The 22,332-nt window shown below is 30.2% G+C and overlaps 2 protein-coding genes and 1 long non-coding RNA gene across 6 annotated transcripts in view; all 3 read right to left on the bottom strand.

Annotated features, from left to right (window-relative positions):
- Positions 1-3,397: 3,397 nt before the first annotated feature.
- On the bottom strand, positions 3,398-19,532 carry pros (prospero). 4 transcript variants are annotated; one of them, XM_065508129.1, is made up of 5 exons: positions 16,463-19,532; positions 14,749-16,318; positions 13,519-13,704; positions 3,765-3,909; positions 3,398-3,630 (listed from the first exon to the last, which is right to left on the bottom strand). In XM_065508129.1, exons 1-5 carry the CDS (start codon positions 19,395-19,397, stop codon positions 3,451-3,453), a joined length of 5,016 nt encoding a protein of 1,671 aa, XP_065364201.1. In that variant the 5' UTR covers positions 19,398-19,532; the 3' UTR covers positions 3,398-3,450. The 4 variants fall into 4 exon arrangements, with proteins under 4 accessions (XP_065364201.1, XP_065364178.1, XP_065364193.1 ...); XM_065508106.1 differs by having other exon boundaries at positions 14,749-15,832; positions 16,601-19,532; XM_065508121.1 differs by having other exon boundaries at positions 13,519-13,695; positions 14,749-15,832; positions 16,601-19,532.
- On the bottom strand, positions 19,421-20,804 carry LOC135963409 (putative uncharacterized protein DDB_G0286901). Its single transcript, XM_065515248.1, has 2 exons — positions 19,517-20,804; positions 19,421-19,455 (listed from the first exon to the last, which is right to left on the bottom strand). Exons 1-2 carry the CDS (start codon positions 20,802-20,804, stop codon positions 19,421-19,423), a joined length of 1,323 nt encoding a protein of 440 aa, XP_065371320.1.
- Positions 20,805-21,828: 1,024 nt separating this feature from the next.
- The window catches only part of LOC135948909 (uncharacterized), a 199,789-nt gene continuing 199,285 nt past the window's right edge, over positions 21,829-22,332 (bottom strand). The window contains exon 4 of the long non-coding RNA XR_010575844.1: positions 21,829-22,227. This is a non-coding gene — a long non-coding RNA (uncharacterized LOC135948909). The remainder of the gene's footprint in view (positions 22,228-22,332) is intronic.

Here is a 22,332-nt window from a genome sequence, read left to right as displayed (position 1 = left end):
TTAAATTCTTTATCGATTAAATAAAAAATTACATTGGATTTCATAAGTTAAATGTACCTTTTTTGTCGTTTTCAAAACCGATTCCATCAATTATTAAATTATATGACAACCCCGATTGTTTAGAATTTAATCATAATCATAAGCATTTTTTAAGCAAGGCTTTCTTGGGAGATCAGTTAGACACTCTTTCGAAATGAGAGAAAGAAAAAGTAATTTACTAAGATCAATTTGGCATATTGTTTAGAATACAAGCCCAATCCAAGCATTTTTGAAGCAAGGCTTTTGTAGGGGAGATTGGTGAAACTTTCTTTCGTAATAAGAGAATGTTTCCTTTCAAAAATCATGTGGTAGCTCTGCATATTTCCTAGAGTGTGTCATACTCTTAAAGTTTGCTATTATTACGAACTGGGATATTGGGATTGCACTATGCATTATTATTTGGGAGTACCAAAATTATTATTCTCATCTCCTATCAATTGTCTATGTCGATCTTCAAAATTTAACTTTAGCATTCTAATGCTTTAGGACAATAAGGATCTTTTTCATATTCTATCGATCGACTATGTTGATCTTCAAACTTTAACTTTCTAAAGCTCTCACTATTTTTATTAGGACAAAAAGAAGCTATCTTTTTTAAAACAGTGATTTTCTTGCGAGCAATTTATATTAAAAATTTGTATTACACTTTGATTTTCTTTCAACTTGAAGCATCGTTTGCTCGCTTTACATCAATTCAATACCATATTTTTTATCAGTCATGGCTTTTCTGGAAAATTCTGCTAAATTTATGACGAAATTGTAAATTTTTTATTTAAGATTTTACCAACTATTAAAGGAAAGTGGCCGATATTAGAGCTGAGGCACAATTGGTCGCGTTTAGTGTAATTTTCAGGCGTCCGTTATATAATTTCATACTAGAAACTTCAGTAATAAATAAGTCTGATGCAATCAGGGATGGAAATCATTAATATGCAAAATATTCATTCGTATGCAATTGAAAACTCTTCTTTCTCGTATTCCTCTCACACTTATAAGTCGAGCATATCGCTGAGAAATTAGAAATTACAAATTACTGGTATTATATTAAATGACAGCGCCTTTTAATGGAATTAAAATGTATAGTTTAGTGCGATATTTACTAACGAATCATGTTAAATGAGTTTCATCTGCTCAATATTTACTTATTTAATACTTAGATTTGAAAATATCTAATACTAGGCTAAATATATTTCCAGGTTTGTTCAATTAAAGTTCGGATTATGTTATTATTTTATGTTAAATAAAGATCGATCATTTACGATCATGCATATTGCTCGTTTCATTACATTGAAATTAAAACCTAGCTAATATGCAGGATTGATCTCAAATCAAGAATGATTTGAAATAACAACGTTACTCAAATGTATTAATACATTCTCAATTGAGAATGCTTTGAAAGAATTTAAAAATAATGGCTTTCTCAACCATTAGAAATTGTTTTCTGAAAAGTCCTTTAAGATTTGATGAGAGGTAATAACATTTGATATCAAATGAAAAAACGTTTGACTTTCGCTGCTAGTGATCGATATTTTTGAAGTAAATAATCTGCAATCAGTCGTTTACCAGATATGATATCGAACTTTGCTGTATGTCGTGTCCGATCTCATCAATCGTATAACTGAAGCTTTAGATTTAGCGCATAAGACTAAAAGTGTGATCACATTATTTTTTGGTTATTTAACATAAAATGCTAATAATTTAAACAAAGTTCTTAGCCTTGAACTAAATCTTTTGTAAATTATTTCGTTGCTTTCTACCTTTCAAAAAAAAAAAAAAATAAACACCATTTTTTTTATATTTTTCATCAATGCTTCCAATATTTTTGATTATTGTGTGTATTTTAACATAATATATTTTAAATTTATAAACTTAAGGCAAAAATTTTATATTTAAGAAAATAAAGAAAATTATAAACTAATATTTATAATTATTTATATATAAAAAAAATACCAACTAAAATTTACTAAATTAAGATTTAAAGAAAAAAAATTATATTTTTTTTAGGTTTAGAAAAAAAAATTCATATATAATTATAATAAATATATACAATTAAAATTAATTTAAACATAATAAATAAAATAAAAACTAACAAAGACTAGGGGTGAGACCTTAAATGTTAAAAAAAAGTTCTTTAAAAAATGTAGAGAACTTTTTTTTTTAAAAAAAAGGGTGCCTTTAAAAACTAAATCCTATAAAAATAAATATACAAATATATATAATAACAAGTATAAAATAAAATTATAAAAAATAACTTATAACTTAGACTTTGGTTTTTCAAAAAAACATACGCTCAATATTATTCAAAGGGGTATTCAAAAAAAACAATATTTTTTTTTTCAATATTTAAAAAAAAATTTAAAAAAATTACACATAGACACAAATTCTAAGATTATGATAATTAGATAAATTGAATTTTAAATTTTTTTTTTTTAAACAAAATTTACTTTGCAACCTTGGGTTTGAAAAGATAAGAAATTGTAGTGTTTTGAGAGGTTGTGGTGGGGGCGGGGGGTGTTTAAGATTTAACATAAAGAAAACTAGGTATTCTTTAGTTGAATTGTATTGAAAGGGTTCAGTTTTGAGTTTTAAGAATTTTGACACTTTAACTTGTTGTTTTGTTTGTTTGTATATATAAAATTTGCTTTAAAAAAAAACATTTATATATATATATGGTAAATATGTAAATATATTTAATATTTTTGTTTGGTTTCTTTTTAAGGTAATTTGTATAAAATATTTTAACTATGTTCAGGTTTTACAGTTTACACTATGGTTTAATTGTTTGTGGGGGCTTGTTTTGCTTGCCTTTTTCAAATGTATATATAGATCTATATAAATATGTAAAGGTTTGTGTCTTAGCTAGTTTGTATTTTTTTTTTTTGTTTAAAAACTAAACAAATGGTTCGTGTAGTTTGGTATATTTAAGAGCTGGAGTTGTTGTGGTTTGTTGTTAATAAAATGTCAAAGAAAATTGTGTATTCTTTTGTTTTTACTAAATCAAGTAAATTTTAAAAAAGAATTTGAAATTTATATTCAAAAAGGTTGCCTTTTAACATTTAGTAAGTTTTTTTTGTTAATTTTTTGAGTTAAATTCAACATCATTTTGTAGATTGGCATTTTTTTTTTTTTGGTTTTTCAATTTTTCAAAATAATTTATAAACAAGGCTTTAAAATTAATGCGCAACTATAATAAAAACTTAGTTTTACGAACCATTTTTTTCGTTAATTTTTTTTTTTTTAGGGGGGGGCTTTACTTTTTCTTATTAAAAGATTTAATGAAAGGTTTTAGTTTAGAGGAGTGGTGGTTGATTGATTGATTGTTTGGGTTTTAAAATTTTTTTTTTTAATTTTTTCTGTAGTTGTTGTTATTGTTGTTATTTGTGTTGTATGATAATAAATTTGTTTGGTTTTCTACTCCAATTGTTCCAAAAAATTTGGAGATTTAAAATATTCTGGTACTGGATCATCGAGACGCGATATAATTTTGTAAATTGATTTCTTCCACGATTGTTCTGTGTCTTTGCCACCTTGTATAGCGCGGAAAAATTCACGTAATGTTTGCTCCACTACAAAACGGAAATTTTGGGGAACCTTTTGTTTTAAAAAGTAACAAAAAATAAAAAATTAAAATTAATAAAAAAATTTTAAACATTAATTAGGAATTTCTTTAAAAAAAATTCACTTTTTTTTATAAAAAAATATAGAAAAAAATAAAAGATAATTACCTCGATATGATTGTTGCGATTATAGTGTAAATTCAATACTCTATAGAGTTCACTATCGCCGCTGATGTGCAAATCTTCGGCACATTTAACACCTTCGGTAACAGCTTGACGGGCATATTTCTCCATTTGTATATAGTAAAATTCTCTGTAATTAAAAAAATATATAAGAAATTAGTTAAGGTTAAAAAAACAATTAAAAATTTTAAAAAGTTTTTCTTTAAATCTTTTTTTTTTCAGTTATGTTCTTTTAATTAATTATATTTTCCTATATATCTTCTTAACAAGTGCAGCTTGTTCAAACAAAAAAGACACAACTCTTTATGCAATTTGCCAAACAAAAGCTGTATGCATTATTAATAAGCACCTTTCTTATTCTTTTACAAAAAAAAAATAAGTTTTTTTTTCCCAGCGCTCTTTGGCTTTTCTTTTTAAAAGGCACACAAAAAGACATAATGAAGTAATTGGCAACTGTTCTCATATGCTGCACACAAACTTACATACATACATATTTATTACAAAAGTACACTTAACCTCAAAAACAAAATCACACACATGCAAGCATAGACATGCATAGACAAGCATCTTTTATGCAACGGCTTTATAACGGTGTGCTACTCAATATAAGGACCTAAACATATGAATAGCAACAAAAAAAACTTAAGTATCTAACACTTATACACTTACACCAACAACACACTACTACGTACTAGTGCTAGGACTACTTTTAGTAGCTTCTTTTTAGAAAAATAACTGTGCATATGCCAACCAAAAAAAAACCGTTAATATAAATTTCTTTATATATAGAGGTAAAGGTAGATGAGCAAATGAGTAGTAGGTGTGTTTAAGTGGGAGGTGGGCAAAAAAAACTTGAGTTTGTGAGGGAGGGTAAACCTATGTTTGTTTTTAATATATTAATAAGGAGCCTCTTTTCTACACTAAATTTTCCACCATCTTAAATAAACTAATTAGCTTGTGTTGACATTTTGTTGTTGCATCCTCGTTTTTTTTTTCATTAAAAAATAACTGAGAGAGCAAAAAATTATCAGAGCTCTTGTAAACAAGTGAGCTTTTGTTTCTTTAGAACTTTAACAACCTCTTTAGGTTAATTCTAAAGCAGCTGGGAAAGGCTTTTATATGCATATGTGCATTATTATTATAAGCACCTAAAAGTATGCTCCATATATTTGTTTTGCCATAAAGGTGTGAATTGTCGTCTTAAAAGCAACTTTCTACACCACTTAACTTTACTTTAAGTGTTAAGTTTAGTGTTAAAATAAACAGACCCATAAAAAACCTTTTAAAAGCTGATCTATATTAAGTTTTTTTTATAAGAAAATTAAAAAAATCTAATAAAGTTATCTAAATCATGCTGTTTTAAACAAAAAACCTTAAGTTTTTAGTTTCTTTTCCTCTTTCCTTTAAAATTAATGTTCATTTTGTCATGCTCTTGTTTAAAAATACTTTTATTATAACAGTCCTTTTGTTTTATTATTTTTCTTATGTTTTCTTCTTGTTCTTTAGCTGTATTATGAAAATGCTGGAACTGTCATTATTATAGACTTAATGCATTATATATTGGATTGTTATACAAGAAGATTAATATGACATTATTAATAATTTGCAGCATACTTTTAGGCTTTATTATCTTTCTACTCAAACATTATAATTATCATTTCCTTTTTATATTTAAACACATCTACCTACATATATTTCAATAATTTCTTCTCATTTTTTTCTACTACTAAGACTACAACTGCTGTTTCTGCTTCAGCCACTGACTGACTGCACTTGTTTGTTGGCAAGTGTGTGCAGGTTCTTTTTTTTATATCATTATTAAGTCCTTTTTGCAAATTATTAAATCCTTTATGTATTGTATGGCAAAAAAAAAAAAAGCAGTAATACTTCATGTTTGGGTATTACTTTTCTTTGTCTTTGTGTAAAGAATTTTTAATAAATCTCAAATGTGCAAAACACAAAAAATATAAAAGAAAAAAAAAATATATTAATAATAATAAAAAAATCTCTCAACTGTTAGAAAATGATTGCAGTTCTTAAGGGGGTTTCTTATGCCGTTATTATATGCATGTCATTTTGTAAATATTGTGAAAGTATGAAAACCCTCCAGATCCCCAAACTCTTAAATGCGAAAATAAAAAACCACAAAAGTATGCAACAATATTTGCAGTATTCTTAATAACTCATCCAACAAACCCAACAATATTGTCATACTGAAAAGGGTGGAGGGGGTGTAAGAGGGGGCGGGATCTATGGTGGGATTTAATTAGACAAAAGCTTTAGGCATAGATTAGCTTGCAAGTGTAAGGAGCTGCAAATGGCAAGGGAGTAAAATATAATTTATATGAAGCAATGCAGTGCAGTTAGAAATAATTAATTAAAATAATTTAAGTAAACAAGAAATGGCAATAAATCTATTTAAAAACTTTAAGGATTTCTAAGAAATGGTTAACAAATATCGTAGTATACCTTAAGCTAATTTTAACATTTCTACCTTGTATATTTAGGCAATTCTGTATTTAATTTTATAGAATTTTAGAATTATAAAAAAAAGTTTCTAATTTAAGATTTTTATTAGAATTCTGGAAAAAAAAATTTGAAATTTGAAAATGTTTACATTGTTTACCTCATGTAAACAATAAAATAACTCGAGATTTAGCAACAATTTAAAATTTTGAAAAAAAATATTGCAAAGTAAATTGTGTTTTTATATATTTACATTGTTTACCTCATGTAAACAATTAAATAACTCCAGATTTAGCAACAATTTTAAGAATTTTATTTGTGGAAATTAAAATATAAAAGTTATTTTTATATATTTACATTGTTTACCTCATGTAAACAATTAAATAACTCCAGATTTAGCAACAATTTTAATAATTTTATTTGTGTAAATTAAAATATAAAAGTTATTTTTAAATATTTACATTGTTTACCTCATGTAAACAATTAAATAACTCCCGATTTAGCAACAATTTTAATAATTTTATTTGTGTAAATTAAAATATAAAAGTTATTTTTAAATATTTACATTGTTTACCTCATGTAAACAATTAAATAATAACTCTAGATTTATCAACAGTTGAAAACGTTTAATAGAATTATTATAAAGTAAATTGAATTTCTAAATATTTACATTGTTTACCTCATGTAAACAATTAAATAACTCCAGTTTTAGCCAAAATTTAAAGAATTTTATTTGTGCAAATTAAAATATAAAAGTTATTTTTATTTACATTGTTTACCTCATGTAAACAATTACATAACTCGAAATTTATCCACAGTTTAAAATATTGAATAGAATTATTGTAAAGTAAATTGTATTTTTATAAATTTGAATTGTTTACCTCATGTAAACAATTAAAAATCTAAGGTTTTATTAATATTTCTAAGATTTCTATTGAATTAATTTAAAACTAAATTTATTTTTAACTACTTTACATTGTTTACCTCATGTAAACAATTAAATAACTCTAGTTTTATCAACAATTGTATAGTTTTTATTAAAATTATTCAAATAGAAATTTAATTTTTAAATATTTACATTGTTTACCTCATGTAAACAATTAAATAACTTCAGTTTTAGCAACAATTTTAATAATTTTATTTGTGTAAATTAAAATATAAAAGTTATTTTTAAATATTTACATTGTTTACCTCATGTAAACAATTAAATAACTCTAGATTTATCAACAGTTGAAAACGTTTAATAGAATTATTATAAAGTAAATTGAATTTCTAAATATTTACATTGTTTACCTCATGCAAACAATTAAATAACTCCAGTTTTAGCCACAATTTTAAGAATTTTTTTGATATAAATAAAATTGTAATAAAAAAGTAATTTTTCAAAATTTACTTTGTTTACCTCATGTAAACAATAGCCTATTTCGAGTTTTACCAATAGTTTTAAAATTTTTATTAGAATTATGGAAAATTATAATGTTTTGTTAAATATTTACATTGTTTACCTGGTGTAAACAATAAAGTAATTCATGTACTATACGACTTTTTTAAGTTTTATTCATTATAAATCCAAAATTTATTAGTATTTTTGGTATTTAGCCTTGTTTACCTCATGTAAACAATTGTATATCTTTCAAATCATAAACAAAACATTTGAATAACTTATGTTTTTCATACATTACCACTAAAACTACTTAATTTTAAACCCTACATAATAATTAAAAATTGTTTTTCTTTTTTTTTCGTTTTGTTTACTACCACCAACTCTTTTACCCACTCTTTATAATGTCAACATCATCTATTAATCGTGCTAATTTTCAAGATTTCCCTAAGCTCTATTACATCTTGTTTAACGTTTGTTCAAAAAAAAAAATGCACATGCTGTTTGATTTTATGAATATTCATATGTATGTTGGCAAAAAAATAAAGACTCTATAAAAATTTCTTGTCATTTTTTGTTATTTCCAAACAATAAATATTTGTAGCTATTAATGGCACACATATTCACACATACAAAATTGCAACAACAAAACATTTTATTGCTGCTGCTTAAATAGCAGCAACAAACAAATCAACGAAAGAAGCAACCAACAACAAAACTGCGACACAACAACTACAACAAAAGAATTACAATCTCAAACACTAGGCATCAAGCTTCTTTTGTAAACAGTGCTGGCTGCCTAGTGCTGGTATGGCAACATGACAACTTGCTAGATGTCAAATTATAAACGCGCTAAATAACAAATTCCCCCTGGTATTATAGAAAAAATATATAAAAAAAAATAAACGACTTTTTGCCATTCTCCCGCTCTGTCTCTCTCTCTACAGAGGCTTTTAGTGATTGCACCTAAAAGTAGGCAGCAGTATCGTAAAGAAAAACATTTTATGATTGTAAATAAACAAGAAATTATTACACAAAAACAAACAGCAACAGTCAGAGATATGTAATGATTGTAAAATAATAATAAAAAAAAGAAACAAATATAAATTCTTATGAAACATAAAACGTTCGAATATGAATTGTAAGTCTTTATGTGGTTGTGTGTAAAACGATGCAGTAGCACTACACAGCTAAATAAAAAGAAAATTACAAAATGATTTTCTCTACACAAGCCTTGAAGTATGCAATATAATAATAAAAAAAAACACAAGAGTAGCAATGCAGAACAAACAAATGACAAAAAATAATCAATACTAAATAAGATATTTGTGTTTTACAGGCATTATGTAAAGAAAATAATGAGCAAAAGTCTGCTATAAGATGTAATAGATGGCTGGAAGATTTTTTAATATTTATAGAAATTTACCCACTTGGGTATAACTGGGGAATTGGTAATAAAGTGAAAATTTAAGCAAATTTCTTAAGGAGGTAAGGCTTTATTTTATAGGCCACATATGTAGCTTTATAATCGAAAAATAAAATTTTGTTTTTTTGGTTTTTTAAGATTTTTTATAAATTTTTGAAATTTTTTTTTTTTTTAAATTTAGCTTGAAACTTTTTTTCATCACAACTTTTGTGAATTACTCTGAAACTAATAAGCTTATGAAAAAAATAGTGGTATTACAAATTGAAGGTTATTTGGTTTGAAATTTGTTGGTATTTAATTTATCTAAATTGATTTAATGGTTCTCAAGTTATGTTAAAATATGTGTTGCAACCTGCTTGCTTTTCTATGTTAGATTCTATCACATGAATCAGAGTCAATTCCAACCATTTATGTAGTGATTTTAATAATAAATATTTTATTTTATTTGTAATATATATAGCTTTATCATCAAAAAATAAAATTTAAAATTTTTTATCGTTTTCGATTTTTTAACAATTTTTAAATAAATAAAATATTTTTAATTTAGCTTTTTTTGCCACTATTTTTTGAATATCTCTAAAATTATTGAACAGAATAAAAAATGTTATTAATATAAATTGGAGGTTATTTGATATTGAATGGAATCGTATAAAAATATTTCTTAAGTCATGGTAAAATATTTGATTTAATCGTCTTTTTCTCAAGCACCAGAAACAGAAATTTTTGTTGAAAATTTTATTTGAAGTAAACAATTCATTAAAGGTAAATGTTAACAAATTCTGCTAATATTTTCTGTATATTACTTTCTTTATATATCTCTTTTATTGTATTTAGTTAAGTAATATAAAAATTTCCTAAAATTCTGCGGGTTTTTCTTGTATTTTTCTAACTTGACTAAACCTAGTTTTCCCTTTACAAACATGTGTCTTCTGACTGACTTATTGGCTTAAAATAACAATATTTTTTGTTGTGTTTATAAAGACAATGAAAAACCCGCATTATTTTAAAAATTGCATTGACATAATTTTGTTTTGAAAAGATAAAACCCATTTCTCTGGGTGTAACTCATTAATTATTTAAACTAAAAATTGAAAGTACTTTAAAAGAAAAACTACAGCTACCAGCACTAACAAAGTAAAATGAAAATTACGCGCCAAAACTTGATAATTTCAAAAAACAAACCAGCTGTTAATTGTATAATAAAGTGTGGCACACGTTTTGTTATGTTATTTTCAAATCACCTGGTCTGTGATTTCAAATTTCTTAAGCTACCCTTACAAACAGCTGCTATCTACACCTTTTCCTTAAAGGTAAATCTATGTCTTAAGATCAGATTTAGTAATGTTCTTGCTTTGATTTAAATCTTTTCAAGAAACGCTCGTGTGAATTTGCACCTTTTGATTTCTTTTCATAAGATTTAATGCGCAAGTCTAGGGTAGGTTTCTTTCAGATTGCCAAACAAATCTTTAAGATGTTTTGTGTTTTTTCTATTGTTCTGAAAACGTCTTGCAAGATTTATAGTCCTTTTGAAAAAAAACAACCGTTTTTTTTTTGCTGGTTTAGTTTAAGCAAATAGGGGTTGTTGGGTTTTGTATGGGAATTTTAGTTATTTGTTTTTTTTTGTATTTATACAATATAATTTAGGGTGTTTTGTTTTTTTTTTTTTGGGTAGAGAGGGTTAGTTTGCTATTTCTGTGGCTTATGTAAGTTAAAATGGGTGGGAATTTCTTTGGCCTTACCTTTTTTACTTTACTTAAACGTCAGTTGCGTCATTGAAACTTATTATTATTATTGAAAAAAGTTAAACCGTTTTCCGGTGTGAGAAAGTTTTTGTTCACAAGTCCTTTAAGGAGTTTTAGCAATCAAGAAAAAGTAACGGTTTTATTTAAGTTTCTTATAAACTACATCTTTAGAATCAAAAAGTTAGATTTATTGTAAAGGATTGTATTATAAAAAGGGTGTTTTTTATTTTACAGTAACAAATAAAGATCATTGGAGAAAATTCTTTTGTTTTTAATTGGTATTTTTCTTTATTTAATACTTGCTTTAATTCATTTTCTTTCATTTCCTTATTATATATAATTTCCTCTTATATTTTTGCTGCCTTTATAAGAACTACAACAATTCAATTAGAAATAAAACAACAAATTCTTTAAAAAATCATTTAGCAAAGAAAAATACCCGCTTAAACTCTTTATAAACTTGTAACACTGGCCTCTTCTCATCTAAATTCACAACAACAACTAATACAATTGACAATTATTATATTGTTGTTTTTTAATATAAATATAACTGTATTCCACATATGAATGCAAGCAAGTACTCACTCTCTGACTCACATATGCATAAATGAATGAGAGGAGTAAATAACTGTTTTTTTGTTTTTGCAAAACAAAAAAATAACGGAAGGATTTTACTTACTGCACAGGTGTGTGTGTGTGTAAATGTGTGAGCAAGTGTGTAAATTTTGTTATTGTATAAATAAGAATGTGTTTGTTGGTTTAAGTGTGGGTGTATGTATGTTCAATGTTTAGGGTTCTATTAGTAGAAAGTGTGTGTGTGTGTATTTTTAAATAAAAACAGGGTTTAGTCACTTAAAAATGGTTTTTAGAATAAAAAGAAAAACAAAAAAAAAAAAAAAACTGAAATAAATGCATAGAAAAACAATTTTGTATAGAATTTATTAAGCTTTTGACACCTTCAGCTATTATTATTGTTGCTGTTGTTTCTTTACACATACACACATTTATTCATTCTGTGAATGTGGTAGCATTTTGTTTTTAACGGAAAAAGCTAATTAGCTTCTCATTAGGAAAACAAATATAGAAATTATTTATAGTTGCTGTTTTTTTCTTTCTTTTTGTACCAGCTAATTAAGTGTATTCACTTGAAGATGGATTTAAGAAGAAATTAAATAAAATTTTATGAAAAGTATCAAGTTTTTAAGAATTTTAAACGAATTTTTGCAAAGAAAAGCAAATAAATGAATAAAAAAATTCTAATTTAGATGTAGTTTTTTTTTAATTTTTAAACTTTTTATATAAAATTAAAATTTTAATTATAATTATCCCATTTAAAAACAAATTGGTAAAATTTGTTTCAATATTTTTTTTTGAAATTTTGAATGATTAGTTTTTTTTATAAAGAACTAATTTAAAAAAAAACTTTAAATAGTTTTCCAAAAAAAAAACATTAAAATTTTCTAAAAATGTTTTCATTATTTTTTTGGAAAAATTCAAACAAAATAATTTTCTTAATTAATTTAATTTAATAAAGAGCAAATTTTCAAAAAAACATTAAAATTTTCTAAATTTTTTTTTGGAAACTTCTAAAGTTTTAAAAAATTTCGTTTTTATAAAAAAATCAAACTAAATATGTAATTTGCTTTTATGTAAATTAAGAAAAATTTAAAATTTAGAATAATTTTTTTCAAAATTTTTATTTTTGTTTCGATATTTAAATTTTTTTCAAAATTCATATTTTGCATTAATAATTAATTTTTTTTTTTAAATTTCCAAAAAAACATTCAAATTTTTTTCAATATTTTTTGGAAACTTGTAAGATTTGAAAAAAATTCAAACTAAATATGTAATTTTCTTTTATGTAAATTAAGAAATATTTTTCAAAATGTCTAAATTTAAATATTTTTGCTATTTGAATTAAAAAACAAATTTCAAAATTAATTTAATTTAATTTATTATTGGTCAGAAAAGATTTATTAAGATTTTTTTAGACATACAAATACTTTTCAACATTAAACAAATTTAAGCTTAATATTTGAAACTCGCATTAAAAAGAAGACACCATAAAATTTCGAATGCAACTTAAATCATTGAAATATCTGTAAGTTGAATATATTTTGGAATTTTCAAATACCAGATGAAAATTTATTTTTGTTATTATAAGTTATAAAGAAGGCTTTCAATTGCTTGTTAGATAAATAAAATCCAACATCAACATAAAGTTTGAATAAACAAGCGTTTTTAATAACCAATTTAAAATGTTTAATAAAAATTCCCTAACATTGTAGAAATGTTTTTAACTTGTTTTTAAATCAATCAACACAAAGTTTTTTTTTAAATTTTAACGGATTTTTCAGTCAAAATTTTAGTGATGCTAATTTGTCGTATTTTTATTTTAGCGTTTTTTTAAATTTTAGAATTTTGAAAGTATTTTTTTTAATATTAAAATATCTATGTACATTTCCAAGTTTTTTTAAAAAATTTTCATAAAACTCAAAATTTTTATTCGAATTTTAGCGATTTTTTTCCAAACTTATTTAAAAAAATATAAATTCCAGAAATTATACAGCAATTTTTTTTTTTAAATTTTAAAAAAAAAAAAATTTTTCAAAACTTTTACTACAAATTTAAAAAAAAAACTAAATTGGAGACATTTTAAAATTGCCTTTAAATAATTTTTTGTAAATAAATTAATAATGAATAAAAAAAAATGTAAGTACTCACCGGAAATTCGAGAACCATTTCACCAATTGTGCTGTGTTATTTTTATTGAATTTAATATCGGGAAAATACATTTTCAACACCGACGAGCTGGGATAACGCACCCAGAAGAACATCAATTTGGCCTTTCTCAAATGCATCGGCGTTAGGGTTGAGGAATGCGATGTGGTTAGTGAATCGCTATTTTTGCTAAAGTTGAATCCGGGCATTAAAACATTTTGAAATTTCAAAATATAAACAAAAATTATTGAATTTTTTGTTTTGAAATTTGAAAATCAAAATGCAACAAAAAGAATGAGAGAGATAAAAGGAAACGGAAACATGGAAAAAAAAGAGAAAACAAAAGCATATTAATATAAATAAACAAAATTCTTACAACAGCAGCAAAAGGTGAAGAAACGATTTTCTATCATGTTTTTCTGTGTTTTTTTTAAGCAGTTTTTATTTAATGATTGATTGAAATGTTGTAAATTGTATATCCCAGCATTTTTACATTGACTAGTGTATGAATGAAATTCTAGTGGTGGGGGTGACTGGGTTAGAACCAGATAAATAAAGGGAGAAGGGAGGAGATCGTCTAAAGCAAGAAATGAATTTCAGCGGTTTATTTTTTTGTTCTTTTTCATTTTGAGTTCGTTTTATTTGCATTGATTGATTTTGAATGCATTGCACCTTGAGTAGTTGTGTTTGGCTGCAGGTTGGTGGGGTTGTTCGTTTCATTTCGTTGTTATTGCCTCCAAGATTTGTTGAGGCTTGCATTAATCAATGGGTTCTTTAGCTATTTGCTGCACTGACTTTTATATTCAAATTCTTAAGTTTTCCATGTTTTTTTTTTCTTTCTGCAATTCTGTTAGTGATTGGGGTTGTTGAAATAAGGTTTTGATTTCACTACTACTTATTTTTTATTTTTTTTATAAGAGTAAGAGAAGAGATTGTTTTTTTTCGTTCATGTTGCTTGTAATTGAATGCAACTACTTAGAGTAGTTGTAGCAGAAATAACAAGTATAAACAAGAAGAAAAAAAATATTATTTATATTATACTACAAGACACTTGATGGGTTTCCTCCTAATAACAATCACAACATATCAATCAATTTTCAGTCTATGAAAAACACATAAAAAATCTTTAACAATTTCTTTCATTCTTTTACCATTTTGTTGCTGCTGGCAAGTGTCTGCTATAGGAAAAGTAAAAAAAAGCAAAAAGAAAGAAAAGATCTCAAATATACTCACATCATTTGTTGTTTCAAAAATGAGATGGTGGGTTGCATACCATCGAATTGCATATCGGCCGAATTGCAATCGGAACTGCGATCTTGAGCATCCATGGCGGCGCGCAAATGGGCACTGTAGTCGGGTGAGCCACCGTGGTGGGCGGCCGCTAAGAGGGCGGGATGTAGCATGGTGGATGGATGAGGCGGCAGGGGTGGTGAGCCATCGCGTGAGTCCATGAGACTGGCGAGACTGCCGGGTGGCGAGGCTGAGAGTTTCATGTGATGCATTTGAGCGGCTGTGGGCGGGGCATGGGGACCACCACTGTGGGGGCCATGGGGTGGCGGTGGTGGTGCATGCGGTGGATGTGGATTAAAGAATGGACTGTACGGTGAGAAGACTTGTGACTCGTGCAGCGAAGGATTTGGTATGGCGACCGAGGTGGGCAACGAAACGGGCATCATGGGAGGTGGTGGTGGTGGCGGCGCTTGTGGATGATAGTTAGCGGGCGCTTGACCTCTAGGAGAAGGACTTTGGGCGGGTGTCGTATTGTTATTGCTGTTGTTGCCATTGTTCAATAGCTGCTGTTGCTGCTGCTGTAGATTATTCGCATTCAGCGAATTATTGCAATTAGTGTTGTTGTTCATGTTGGTGTTGTTAAGCGAGGCGGGATTCATTGCATTATTGAGACTATTGTTATTATTGCAGGGTCCATTGTTTTGATTCGATTGCAATTGTTGTCCGTTGTTTTGAGGGCTGGGCGGTACCATGCCATCTTGAGCCAATATTCTGCTGACCGTACGTGGCGTTATGCGTGTGTCAGTGACCTTATGACGTTTCTTTTTGGGAGTCACCACCAGACTCAAGGCTTCGTTTTGCTCCAACAGCTGTTGCTGCTGCTGTTGTTGTTGCTGCTGTTGTTGTTGCTGTTGTTGCTGAAGCTGTTGTTGCTGCTGCTGCTGTTGCTGATCCCTGGGTTCGGGCATACAGAAGGGATTAGGTTGCATGGGTCCTACTTGGCCTCCTGTCATGGAATTGTAGAGGGCTGCTGCAGCCACGGGATTCATGCCTTGTGGTGTTTTGGGTGCCTGAAACATTGCTGCCGCTGTGGGTGAAGGTCGTATATGAGGTGGTGGTATATTTATGGTACTTAAACTATTGTTGTTAGTATTGTTACAGTTATTATTGTTATTACTATTATTATTGTTCGTATTCATATTGTTCAGATTGTTCAGATTACTCAAATTACTCAGATTATTCAGATTACTCAGATTGTTACTATTGTTATTGTTACTAGAGTTACTACTGAGATTGGCCATGTTCACATTGACATTGACACTATTGTTGTCATTGAGATTTTGTGCATGATGTGCCTGATTGAGGGCCTGCAGGCTTTGCTGTTGACCAGAGGCGGCAGCAGCGGCTGACATGGCAGCCGCCGCTGCTGCATGATGCATTTGTAAACCCATCGCTGCAGCAGCTGCCGCTGCTGGCGAGGGAAATGACAGTTGACTGCCGTTGAGGCGTGGTGCAGCTATGAGACTTTGACAAGTCTGAGCATTTAATTGGGCGGCCATATTTGGCGTAACAACTTGATTTGTGGTCGTTGGGGCCAGTGTTTGGCAAGGATTGTTCATGTGCTGTGGGGGCACATTAACATTGACATTGACACTGTTAACCGGTCCTGCCGTTAGCAGAGGTGGGCCTGTGTTACTTACAGCACTGTGCAAGTGACCCAATTGTTGTTGTTGTGGCGTTTGTTGTTGTGATATATTTGAATTAGAGTTAGTATTTGGATTATTATTTAAACTATTCGTTGAACTATTAGTATTATTATTACTATTATTATTATTATTAACTAGGAGTAGTGTACCATTATTACCTGCATTAACTCCTGTGGTTGATTGGGCGGATTGAGAGCTGTTCGTGCTGTTGTTGTTCGATCTGTCGGACTGTTTTGTGCGTGGCGATTTGCGATCCAGGATTTGTGAGGCCAACAGCAGGTCCTTGTTCAGTTGCTCGGCAGCGGCGGCCACTGTGTCGGATTGTTTGCTGAAGAGCCGTCTTTGGTGTACAAATCGCGTGACAATGGTATCCACGAGAGCTGAGAGTGAAGTGGTTATTTCGGATTTCAGGACATCGGCTAGACCTTCGAGGTCGGCTCCCGACATACGCATGATCGAACTGGAACTGGAACGCAACATATTGAATTTTTCCGAGAGTTCAGTCTTCAGGGCGGTGTTGTGGCGGCCATGATGCCTGTTGTGATGTAGTTGAGGTCTGGGAGGTTGTTGCATGGTTTGTTGCTCCTGCTGTTGCTGCAGTTGTTGTAGCTGGTGTTGTCTTTGCAACTGTTGCTGTTGCTGCTGTTGTTGTTGCTGTTGTTGGGCCTGTTCTTCTTTGCGTCTTTGTTGTTGCTCTTGCTCGAAGCGTCTTTGTTGCTCCTGTTGCTCTTGCTGCTGTTGAGCCTGTTGTTGTTGCAATTGTTGCTGTTGGGCTTGTTGTTGCTGTTGTTCGGCTGCTTCCTTGGCCATTCTAGCTTCCTGTTCGAAGAAGAACTGTTGACCCAAGTACATGGCAGCTGCATTGCTAATGGCCGGATGGGGTAGACCACCTTCTGGCGTCTGCAATTGCGGCATATGTTGCAACAAGGGCAGGGGAGCATTGAACGATTGCTGCATATGAGCATGCTGTACTAAAGGATTGTGCAATTTACCAGTTATCATTTTGCTCATCATTTGAGACAACACATTATTGGGTGTGGCATCCAAATTCAAGGATGAATTGGAGGCAGCCAAATGCTTACCATTTTTCAAATTCAATGAAGGCGAGGTGGAGGAGGCTCTTTCATTGTCAGCATTTTGTTTGACATCGTTGAGGGAAGGTGATGGTGATAGATCACCATTGTTATCCTCCTGTTCCATGCTGTCGCTATTGTTGTCTTCGATTTCTTGACACTCAGATTCCTGTTCCATGCGTGAGCATAATTGCACATATTTCTGTTGCATTTCAGCCAATTGTTCCTGCATGGATCTCAATTGGGATTTGAGGGCATTCTTTTCATTGCGCTTTTGCTGCAATTGAGGAGACTCATTCTCGTCAGAGTCGCCATCGTCGGTGAGCATCATACTTTGTAGATTGAGACCAAAATTTAGACCAGCGGCAGCAGCCACATAACGTTCCATGGCATGCTGTTGAGGCTGGTATAGTTTACGCTTTTTGCAACCATTTACTTGTAAATGTTGCTGGGAGGAAGGACTGGAACGCATGGTTGATACTATATTCTCAACACGGGCGCGTTTTAGATCCGATTTTTTATTTAGGCCAGGATTTAATTCCTTATCCATGTCCTCTTCCAAATCGTCTTTGCTATTGTCCAATAACATCATGTCGGATTGGCTGGGTGAAGCCAAAGACTCCAAATCGGAGCGTGAATTCAAACCCATTAGCTCAACATCTTCTAAGATTTCATCGGCTTCCTTTTTGGTAACTTGAGCAGGCAAATTTAGATCATTTTGTTCATGATCTGTATTATCCAAATGATCTGCTTCGGATTGATGATCCTCCAGATCATGTTGTGATTGCAGACCTTCGGAGTCAGACGATTTACGTCTTTCTTGAGCCACCGAACCATTCATAAGTTCTAGGGGTGTTTGTTGCGTTAATGGTTCACTTTTGATTTTAATTTCCGACATGGAATCCTCAATCAAATTAATGACATTTGAAGAATTTTCTTTGCTTTCGGAATTGTTATTGTTGTTGTTATTATTGTTATTGGCTAAAGAGGAATTATTGTTATTGTGCTTTAGCGTAGAGTCCTGGCTCTCCTTCATTTGTTGCTGCTGGCTGATGACCGATCTCAATTCCTGATCCAATTGCATTAGCTCTTTCTTACCCTGCAAAATGTTGCGCAGCATATGATGGGCTAAATCATTTTGTTGCTGTTGCAAAGAGGGAGAAGTGGGAGCAACTGAGCTAGTGGTGACCACACCATTGGTGGATGCATTACCCACAGAGGGTGTGCGTGGCGGTGAGTTTAATATATCCTGAGAACGTGAAGCCAAACCATTTTCCTCCAAAGACCTTTCACTGCAGTTACTAGTGCGACGATTTTTGGGAGTGGGAGTTTGAGGCGAGATTTGCTGATCTGTTGAGTGATTGTTGGTGTTGCTGCTACTGATGGTGGTGTTGTTGTTATTGTTATTGAGCAATTTATTGGAATTGTTCAAACCCAAACTGTTGACCAAATTGGCGGCACTGAGGAGTTCGGCATTGGTGGCCGACTCCATGGCAGCGGCCAGCATGGCATTATCCAAAGAGGTGGGTAAACCACTGGTAGCATCCTGGGCCTGCTTCATTTGACGACCAAATAGTTCGTTTAACATTTTAGCCGAACCGAAACCGTTGGCCCCAAACAAATTTCCCAAAGCGGCCGTAAATTGACCGGTTAAAAGAGACGCGGTGGGCGACGAGGATACCGAACCCGAATTGGGCGAATGTAACGAGTTTAAATTGTTGTTGTTGTTGTTATTACACGTAAAATTTTTATTTGTTAAAGGTGAGTTTGAAGTTGAGGATTGTTGTTGTTGTTGGTGTTGTGAAGAGTTCAATAAGGCCCCATATAGAGCTTGTCCAGCGGCACCCGCGGCAGCCGCAGCAGCACTACTCATTAAGGCAGCAGCTGTTGACGGCGTTAAAACGGCAGGCGTTTGACCGAGCAATTGTGGACTTGTCGAATTTTGCAAATGACTTATAAAATTTGGCAATGAGGAAAAAACACTTAAATCACTTTTTTGTTGCTGTTGTTGCTGCTGTAATTCCTCTAAAGAATTTAGCAAGCAATCATTGGATGAATTATTTAAATTTGATAAATTATTTGCATTTAGATTTGTTAATTTTGAACAAAAATCATTCACTTGTTTATGGGTTTCACTAAATAAATTATTATTATTATTTGTATTTGTTGTTGTGGTTAAATTAGAATTTGAATTTAAAGGAGATTTTGATAATTTAATTTTTAAGGACGATTTTACCACTTTGAATTTTGTTTCCTTTTTTTTATTATTATTATTACTAACACTAGTAGTACATTGATTTGAATTCGTATTATTTGTGTTAAGTTTATTTGAATTTATAGCTGTTTGTAACGTATTTAAGGAATTTCTAAATGTTTTTAAGCCGCACGACGACAATGACGATGTTGTCTTATTGACGGCACCTTTATGACTACTTTCTAAGTTATCATCAACGTCTGTTACGACTTGTTGTTGTGTAGTAGTAGTATTATTTGTGAATGTGGATGATGGTGATGACGATGAGGTCGTATTATTATTATTATTCTTCGTCGTCGTCGTCGAAGTCGTAGTTGTCGTGGTGGTAGTCGTTAGGGTCGTTGTTAAATTTGAAGCAGACGCTGTGTTTTTATTGTTGGTAGTGTTAGTAGTCGTCGCACAAGTAGTGGAAGTTGTATTAAGAGTGTTATTATTATTATGTTGTTGTTGTTGCTGGCCGAAGAGAAATATAACTTCGTCGTCTCCTTCGTCGTTTGTACTGTTATTATTAACATTAACACTAACAACGTTATTCTCCTCTTCCTCCCCGTCGACGTCGTCGTCGTCGTTGTTGTTGTTATATTGTTCTTGCTGATGGTTTTCTGTTTGATTTTCGTCGTGGTGGTTTTTTGCCGTAGCTGTGGCCGTGGCTGTCGTAGTAGTAGTGGCAGCAGCAGTATTAGTGTCTACTGAGTTGAGTTTTTCGCCTTTTTCTTCTTTGCAGAGAAGAAGATCGTTACCACCGTTTGTCAACAATGGTGGTTGTTTGTTATTACATGTATTTACATGTAATTGTCCTGCTTGTATTTCTCCCAATTCATGTGCTTCCAAATTCAATAAGTTTGGTGATGTAGTCGAAGAAGGTATTTCCAATTTGGCCGTTAATTCAGGGCAAATTGCTGTCGAATTCGAATTATCTACAGCCAGTGCTGGCGAATTGTTAGAATTTAAGGCCAATGTTGTTTTTAATAAAGACTTGTCATCAATAAACAACCCAAAACATTCGTTATCCTCCTCTGATGACATCATAAGATGCCACCAAATGTATTTAGATAAATTTAGAAACACACACAAAAAATCCTTAAAGGTACTCTTTTTGGTGTTCTCTTGTCTTGTAAAATAAACACCCCCTGTTTTAAATATCTTCAACACTCACTCTCTTTCTATAGCTGTAAGTCTCGATGTTTTAGCTGTGGCTCTCTGTCTGCGGCAAGTAAGCAAGTTAGTAATAGGAATTTCGCCTTAAGTTCTCCTTCTTTGTTTTGTTTGTCTGAACAAAAGTAATAACAATAATTTCGCCGTTATATTGCACACACACATGAACATAATCTTGGTAAATATTTTTAAAGAAATTCTATATAAAGAGTAAAGATGAGTGTGTGTGTGTGTGGGACTAATATTATTATTGGTGGCTGGCTCGTTTAGAACTTAGCTGAGAGATAATTGTCGAAGAGTTACGAAGTAAATGAGAGTATCTATGTTTGTATGTTACTAATGCATGTACTGCGCTAATACTTTTACACGGATATACTCAAAAACAGTTATATTTTGAATAAATCTCTTGCCCAGAGTTGTTTTATTTTTATTATATTTTATTAAACGCTCTTCTTAAAAGTTTTTTTGTTGTGTCAGTGGGTTCTCCTCGTTGTTGTTGTTGTTTTATTTTTGTATGTTTTAGCTAAGTTGGGAAATGAAATGGTTTGGGATGTTGAGTTTAAGTTGTTGTTTTGGGTATGAATGAAATAATTCGCCGTAAAATTCTCCTTATTCTTGTTGTTATTTATAAAATTTAATAAATTTTCTAGCAGCAGCCTTTTTTATCGCCTTAATTTCATTGATAATTAAGTTTTCTTTTTTAAGTTATAGCAGAGTTTTGTTTTTGTCAGTCTAGTTTTGTGTTTTTGTTAATTTAAGTATACTTTTTTTTATAGGTTTTTGTATAAATAAATCCTTAAGTTTTTGTTTTGCCTGTGTGTGCGTGTTTCCTTTTTTGGTTTTTTGGCGTAGATTTGGTGTTTGTTTTTTAAGTGTAAACAAATACCTAATTCTTAAGCTTATCGCTTCTCCTAGTAGCCGTACGTACGTTTTTAAAAAGTAATAAATTTCGCCAAACTTAGAAATTTTGATTCACAACTTGAGTTTTTTTTTTTGTTTTTCTCCTTTTTAGCCTTCCGGTTCAAAATGCGACGTTTACGTTTTTTCCGTTTTCTAATTGTAAATTTTGTTTTGAATCTTCTTTCCACCACCACACACATGCGAATGTCTTTAGCATTTAATTTTTAAGATTTTTGAATTTTTAATTGTTTTTTGTTTTTTCTTTTTGTTGTATTAAAGAATGTTTTCTCTAAATTTCCTTAAATTTTGTTTTTTTTTTGGATTAAATTAAAAGAAAATTTTAATTTTGTTGGGAATTTTTTTTCTCTCTCCTTTCACGCGCTTAAAAGTCTCTCTGTAAAGATAAAAATAAATAAAAAATATATTTTTTTCTAAAGTTAAATAAAGAAAAAACTCAAAATTAGAAAAGTAACTCAAAAAATCATGATATTTTAAACAA

Source organism: Calliphora vicina, chromosome 1 (assembly GCF_958450345.1).
Source record: "Calliphora vicina chromosome 1, idCalVici1.1, whole genome shotgun sequence".
Lineage (NCBI taxonomy): Eukaryota > Metazoa > Arthropoda > Insecta > Diptera > Calliphoridae > Calliphora > Calliphora vicina.
This window is presented reverse-complemented; position numbering and strand designations above follow the sequence as displayed.

Coding starts and splice junctions, on each gene's coding strand:
- pros (XM_065508129.1), bottom strand. CDS start 19,397: ATGAGTAGTGCTGCTGCGGCTGCCGCGGGTGCCGCTGGACAAGCTCTA. Junction 16,319..16,462: donor GCCACAACAACAACAATTGG/GTCACTTGCACA, acceptor CCACAAATCAAG/TTGTTACGCCAAATATGGCC. Junction 3,910..13,518: donor AAATGGTTCTCGAATTTCCG/GTGAGTACTTAC, acceptor TTTTAATTACAG/AGAATTTTACTATATACAAA.
- LOC135963409 (XM_065515248.1), bottom strand. CDS start 20,804: ATGTCATCAGAGGAGGATAACGAATGTTTTGGGTTGTTTATTGATGAC. Junction 19,456..19,516: donor GCAACAACAGCAACAAAAAA/GTGATTTAAGTG, acceptor AAATTCGACAAG/TCCACAATTGCTCGGTCAAA.